The 7880-nt window shown below is 33.3% G+C and overlaps 1 protein-coding gene across 1 annotated transcript; it reads right to left on the minus strand.

Moving 5' to 3' along the window:
- LOC105163915 (actin-1-like) lies at positions 2058 to 3875 on the minus strand. Its single transcript, XM_011082447.2, has 5 exons — positions 3805 to 3875; positions 3542 to 3618; positions 3057 to 3450; positions 2318 to 2931; positions 2058 to 2231 (listed from the first exon to the last, which is right to left on the minus strand). The coding sequence occupies exons 2-5, from the start codon at positions 3599 to 3601 to the stop codon at positions 2166 to 2168; spliced, it is 1134 nt and encodes a 377-aa protein (XP_011080749.1). The 5' UTR covers positions 3602 to 3618; positions 3805 to 3875; the 3' UTR covers positions 2058 to 2165.

A 7880-nucleotide genomic window follows, 5' to 3' on the forward strand; every position in this document is an offset into this window, starting at 1 on the left:
TACCCACTTTGAATCAAAGAGGTGAGCAAGAAAAAGGTGAAAAAGTGAGACAAATATTTAATATTTTAAGAAAAATGAAAATGTGTCGATTAGAAAAAAGAAAAAGAAAAGAAAGAAAAATATTATTATTTAATACAACAACTAATTGCTTTTTCAAAAAGTTCAAGAAAGCTACTGAATTATATTTTATTAAATATTTAATAGAAATATTTGGATTCAATAATGAAAAATGTTAAGTGAGTTGAAATTTAACGTAGTGGGGTCAGGAATTGGTGAGGAATAATACTTGGTGGTAAACATAGTGGCTAAATTATATTTTTTGTCTCATAAGTGGATTTATTTTCAATTTTGGTCTCACATTCAGGTTAATTCGCACATTGAGTCCCATATATGGTTTTCTTTTTCAATTTGAGGACCATTGAGGGATTTTCATTCAATTAATAACGACAGCTGCTCTCTCCGTTAGTAAATACAATCAAAATAAGAGTAAATTATATTTTTTGTCCCATAAGTGGACTTGTTTCTAGTTTTGGTCCCACACTCAAGCCAATTCGCACATTTACGTGTGGGACCAAATTTGAAAATATATCCACTTATGGGACAAAAAATATAATTTACTCTTATTTTGATTGTATTGACTATCGGTGAAAGCAACTGCCGTTATCAATTGGACGAAAATCCCTTAATGGTCCTCAAATATGTGGGACTCAATGTATGAATTGACCTAAGTGTGGGATCAAAATTGAAAGCAGATTCACTTATAGTACAAAAAATGTAATTTACCCTAAACATAGTGATACCCTAGTTGTCTAATCACAAAATATTGAGACAATAATCACACTTTACTTTTTTTTTTCGTTTTTTTGTAATGAGATTAGCCACTATGGCACATAATATATATAATTAAAAGCAGAATAATAAATTATTATGAGTGAAAAGAATTGTTGGATACAGAATTTTGATAATAAGTGGAACCAACATCCATTTGAGAGATGACATTCTTTAGAAACAACAAAGTGTACATAGCCAATAGGTGAAGAGTGACAGTAGTTCAAAGAACGCTTCGGCTTTTCTTGACCCAATGGACAACCACTGGGACTTTCCTCCGCAATGAGAAACTGCTCTATAAATTTACCACATCAGTAACATTACAGATCCTGATAAATGCCAAAAGTATTCAGAATTCTCTTAATAAAAGACAAAATATTTCAAAATGCTTTTCCAAAAAACTCAGTAGAATTAAATGAAAATGTTCAATTGAAAAGGATACTTATAAAAAAATTATGATTTTTTAAATTCAATAGCCATATTTTTAGCAAATAGACACATTATTTCACTAAAAAAAATGCATTATTATTTTTTATAATGAAAAATGACATCATTTCACACTATTATAATGGTTGGATCGATAATGATTGTCATCACTAATCATCGTCCATATATCACGGGCTTTTCATATATATCGTACATGATACCCAACTATGATTTAATATGATTGAAATTAAGAAATTTTATATTTTAAGTTGTCATTCACTATTAGATTATGAGTTCGGATCATACGAATGTAGGTATTTAGTCTTTTAATAGTAGTATATTATTTTTTTTGTTTACTTTGAATTTATTATTTAATTTAGGGTGTTTGGCATAATACGGGTTTTTATTGCTAAATGACATGATACCACTATAATCAAATTATTATTTTTTAACATATTTTATATTTAAATATTTTCATAAATAATACACATTAGTGTATGTAAATGTATTTAATATTTTAAATAAAATTTAATAGAAAAGTGTTCACATTTTTTCTACATGTACATGGATACGATATGATGAATTTTCAAATTAAATTTTATAATTTAAACTTTAAAATCACTTGAAGTTAGACTATAATACTAATTATATCATTATTATTATGTTGATTGATGGGACAAAATAAAAAAAATTCTTTCATATATTATAATATTTAATAATGTTATCTATTTTATGAAAATTATATCAAATATCAATGAAATCTTATAAATAAAAGGTAAAATATACATATACAAACTTGATTTGATAATACTTGATCTCATGATTTTATTATCATGAATAATTAATTTTATATCCTAGTCAATTAAAAAATGAATGTCATCTCCATCTCGTACACTGCGTACATTGCCTGATTAGAAGCACTTTCTGTGGACAATTGATGGACCTGCTTCATCGTATTCAGCCTTTGCTATCCACATCTGTACAAAATATGATTGGATTAGAATATGTGAAGGATCGATGTTCCTTCATCGATTAATTATGTGTTGTGTAAGACTCTAATTACCTGTTGGAAAGTGCTGAGAGATGCCAAGATGGAGCCCCCAATCCAGACACTGTACTTCCTTTCAGGAGGAGCAACAACCTTAATTTTCATGCTACTTGGAGCTAAGGCTGTAATTTCCTTGCTCATCCTGTCAGCAATTCCAGGGAACATGGTAGTACCACCACTGAGTACGATGTTGCTGTAAAGGTCCTTCCTGATGTCGACATCGCACTTCATGATGGAGTTGTATGTAGTCTCATGGATTCCAGCTGCTTCCATTCCGATCATTGAGGGCTGGAACAGAACCTCGGGACACCGGAATCGCTCATTGCCGATGGTGATCACCTGCCCATCTGGCAGCTCAAAGCTCTTCTCGACCGAAGAACTAGTTTTTGCAGTCTCAAGTTCTTGCTCATAGTCTAGAGCAATGTAAGATAACTTCTCCTTCATGTCTCTCACAATTTCACGCTCCGCGGATGTGGTGAAAGAGTAGCCACGTTCGGTCAGGATTTTCATCAAGTAATCAGTAAGGTCACGGCCAGCCAAGTCGAGACGAAGGATGGCGTGTGGGAGGGAGTAGCCCTCATAGATAGGGACGGTGTGGCTCACACCGTCACCAGAGTCCAACACAATACCTAAGCAGGAAATGTAATAGGAAATTATCCTTTGGAAGCTGCCATCACTAGCTCAAAAATCGTAACAACATCTCATTATTCTAAATTGTACATCATACATCAATCACACTGAAAGATTATCTTACCGGTGGTACGACCACTAGCGTACAGGGAAAGCACGGCTTGAATAGCGACGTACATGGCCGGAGCGTTGAACGTCTCAAACATAATCTGAGTCATCTTCTCCCTATTGGCCTTGGGATTGAGAGGTGCTTCAGTTAGGAGGACGGGGTGCTCCTCTGGGGCAACACGAAGTTCATTGTAGAACGTGTGATGCCATATCTTCTCCATGTCGTCCCAATTGCTCACTATCCCATGCTCTATCGGGTACTTGAGAGTTAAAATACCACGCTTGGATTGAGCCTCGTCTCCAACGTACGCATCCTTTTGCCCCATACCCACCATAACTCCAGTGTGACGGGGGCGCCCAACGATGCTAGGGAATACAGCTCTTGGAGCATCATCTCCAGCAAATCCAGCCTACAACCAGTACAAAAAGCAGCCTCGAGCTATTAGTGAACAAAGCATTGCGATATCGCATGCCCAGAAATTTTAGATTACATATATGTACCTTAACCATTCCTGTCCCATTGTCGCACACGAGTGGCTGAATGTCCTCCGCTTCTGCCATCTTAATTATACTACTTTCTGTACTCAATTAGTAAGTTTCAGTAAGTACCCCAAAATGAAGCTGCACATGCACATGCATATGCATGTCACTCTACACTACACCACATGGCAAATTCTAGCCCGAACCCAATTCTATCGGCCAAATCAGATTCGACAAGCAACAATCTAGAAAATGAGAATGAAAATGCAAAAGTGTGTGTATACCTTTTGAAAAGTGCAAATTCTTGGAGGGTAAACAGATGGGAAGAGACGAGGAGAGGAGTATGTATGTATACGTTTGCAGTTAGCGAATTTGGGAATAGTGAGTTGAGCTGTTTATATAAAGGGAATGTGTTATAATTAAGTAGTATGAATGAACGGTGGAGGGTGAAAGGTTGGTTGGGTCATCGTTCTATTTGAAGTGGTGGTGGCTGCATCACACTTCCCTATTTTTATGCTTCTACGCTCATTTCATCTCACTTCATTCACTCCATTCCTTTTTTCTTGCTCTCTCAAACTTTTTACATTCATTTTCTTCTTTACGCAATTCTCTTTCTCTTTCCTATTGTTGAATACAAATTACTTTGGTGTAAAAATCAAATAAGTATAAAAATTCACTTAATTTCGGGAAATTAAGTTTAAAAAGTTGCCCCATATTTCATAAACGAAGGGGGGTAAAATGCGTTTTTAGTCCTATAAAATAAGGGTAGTTTTTTTTGGTATCATAAGTATGGCGAGTCTGATTTTTAGTTACATAAAATTTATAATCACGCGTTTTTAGTTTCAAAAGATCATATGCGGTGTGGATTTGATGCTAAAATGCATTGTTTGGGGCGCCGTTATAGTCCGGGATAAATCTAAATTACCCTCCTAAAATATTGAAAAATAACAAAAATCACCCTAAAAAAGAAAAAAGGCAAAGGGCCTCTCCAACCTTTTAATAAAAAAACATATTACCCCCCCTATGCAGGATTAGTGTAGTTCACTCGCCCATTTTTGCGATTTGTTTAGTTATTTTGGTTTAGCTAAAATAGTTAAATCAATCACAAAATGGGCGAGTGAACTACATTGCCTAACGGATGTGGGGTAATATGTTTCTTTATTAAAAGGTTGGGGAATCTCTTTGCCCTTTTTTTCATTGTTTTTTGTTTTTTTGCCCTTTTCCAATATTTCAGGAGGGTAATTTGAATTTATTTCCTTTTCATTCCAAACAACGCATATGACTAATTTTTGGGACTAAAAAGAAGTAATTTTGAATTTTATAGTACTAAAGGCGTCATCTATTAAAGTTATGGTACCAAAATAATTGTATTCTTATTATATGAGGCTAAAAAAATATTTTATCCGTATAAATAGTATTTAACCCCTCTCCGACTTTGTTGTGTTATTCATGCGCTTCGTTTTTGATTGATTTTTTGTATTTGATATGTATATTTTATGTTTCTACATTTGATAATTCAATCAAAATCACATTTGATAAAAATAAGGATAAAAGGCAATTTTCGTCCCTAATTTCAGGCCATTCTTGTTTTAATCCTTTAAGTTACTAGGGTCCAATTTTGGTCTCGTAAAACTGAAAAAATCTCAATTTTGGTGCATATTTGGTCGGAAAATTGAGTCACTCGCCGGAAAAAGTCACATGCCAGGCATGTGACTTTTTAAATTGGGGCTTGCATTGTGATTGGCTCAAAAAAAAAAAAATTGTGGATAATGGACAATTTTTAGTAGAAAAACTATATAAATATAATTTCCATGCAATCAATGAATTTCACCTCTAATCACTCCATGCAAATTTGAACCCTGGGACATTTGTAATTAGCTATACCCTGGCTTTCATCATTTGCAAGTATAAATTATGTCTCAGCTGCTTAGAAATCAAATATGTTCTCATTTCCCAAAATTAAGATGGAGAAAAATGTTTCTGTACTAGTTCTGTTACTCATGCTACTCTTAATTGGTAATGTTTCTCTTTGATGATTCTTGTATATGTGTAAGAATGTTTGCTGCTCTTAATTGGTAATGTTTCTCTCTAATCATTCTTGAATGTGTAAGAATGTTTGCGTATGTAGAATAAAATTTTTCACCAGACTATTTTTGAATTATTTATTTTCATATTTTTGACATGTAATAATTCTGCTAAGTTTTTAGCACTCATAAATCATAAGTATATTTTTTATTTGCATATAAACAGTTGATTCAACCAATAACCAGTTGAAATTCTCTTTAGTTTGTAATTACTCATAATTTTTTTCATGAAACAATGTCATATAGTTAATTTCATGAACTAAAAGTAAGCAATTTCGTATTTTACTGGACCTAAACAAAAATAGATATAGTTATCGAACTAAAATTAAAATTAAGCATACTTAACGGACTAAAATAATACTTTTTCCGAAAAATTATCAATACCCTCTGATTTTAACATCCGCCTAACAATGAGCTCATTCCGTTAGCCTCTACTAGGTTTCCATCAAATTTTATGGTCAGCTAACCAAAATTTCCGTTTTGGATTATGAATTATAATTTTATATATTTTTAAAAAAATTTAAAATACTTTTATGGACTAATATGCCCTATGGATTATTTACTTTAACCTCAATTATTTTTTACATTTTCTCAATTTTTTTTAAATCAGCAAAAGTAAAGTAGTAATTTCCTCCTCACTATCAGGATTAATAATTCTTTCATTTGAGGGGGGTGTTTTTTATTTTTCAAACAACGAGGTGGGCATTCATAATTATGTTCGATCTCATGGTAGGTAGCTATATTTTATCCAAATTTTAATCTAGATAAAGTTTAATTGCACATTCGTGCAAGTAGCGTAGCAAGTACAATAAACCGTTATCTGATTGTTATCTATTATTTTTAAATGTAAACAAATTACGTTGCAAATATGAATTCAATTTGTATTAGTTTAGGTTCGCTAAATTAATTGCAATGTATATAATTTTCATGGTAATATTCGGTTTTTATTTATGGAATTAATACTATAGATGAAGTATCGATACAATCAGAAGCACGAACATGTTACTCAAAGAGCAAGAAGTATCGTGGGAGATGTTACCTTAGAAACCAGACAAGCAACTGTAAAACAATCTGCAAACGGGAAAAATTCCTCTCTGGTCGATGCTCTCGTGGAATCTGCTTCTGTTTCAAAAAATGTGCTGATCCTTTGCCACCTCCTCCACCTTCTGACGGAGGTGAAGGAGGTGGAGGAGACGATGGTGGGGAGGGACCACCATCTCTCGAATAAATCGAAGTAGCTTGCTTTTTCTTTCTTTCTTTCTTTTTTATTGTTTGCAATTACCAGTTGAAGTAAGAAGCAATAATAAAGTTGATTTCGTTTTGATTTACATTGTAATTGGCATAATTCGTCCCATTTTCAGCGACATGTGCGTGTTACGTTGTTACATTTTGTTAGTTTTGGACAGTGAGTTGACTTCATGGATCAATACTGTTAAAAAATCGTAACCCATTAGTGACCATTTCTGTAAGTCATGGAACATGACCGACTCAAATCATTTTAGTGACAAAGATGAAGGATGAAAAATATAATTGTCCCAAATCTTTTCCAGTATCGTCTTGATTTTAGGGCATATCAAATAACCCATTGCCTAGCCTTGTTTCATTTAACTTGCATCCTTGGAATCAACAAATTCATTATACCTTTAAGCATAGGTTTAATTCGTTTAATCCTAATTCTAAGAATAAAAGAATTGAAACTTTGACACATGTTGAGTAGGATATCACATTTAATGTTTGGACTGAAATGAGATCTAGACCACTGGTAGGGAGGTTTTTTCACCAACCAATTATAAGCATTTTAATGCGGTTGTTCACAATGTTTTTTTTTTGGGAATCAGACAACTGAAGTATGAATGTTAGCCAATTCCTCTAACCCCTCTATGTTTCCATCCATATCCTCATCTAAAATTAAAAAATCAATATCAAGATCAGACTCTTCAAGATACGACCAACTCTATCTGTTTTCCCCCAAGTTGTCTCAATATTTCATGTTTTTCCCTAAACCATCACTTTGCATATTCACACCTAAGTGCTCTAAGTATATTTCCACCTCTCTGCTTCTGTGAGAGTATGTTAAAAGCCTATAAATGTTTGCATCGCTTTGTGTATATGTATAAGCTATGCCCTAATTTGGACTGAAACTTAAAAGATTTAGAATCACAGCCTAATTCTTGTATTGTAATCTAATAATCCCAAACATCTCCTAATCGATATTGTCAAAATAGTCTACACTACACCCTCAATTGTGCTTAATAGGTTCCATTTTCATAATATCA

This window comes from Sesamum indicum, linkage group LG6 (genome assembly GCF_000512975.1).
Source record: "Sesamum indicum cultivar Zhongzhi No. 13 linkage group LG6, S_indicum_v1.0, whole genome shotgun sequence".
NCBI classification, from domain to species: Eukaryota; Viridiplantae; Streptophyta; class Magnoliopsida; order Lamiales; family Pedaliaceae; genus Sesamum; species Sesamum indicum.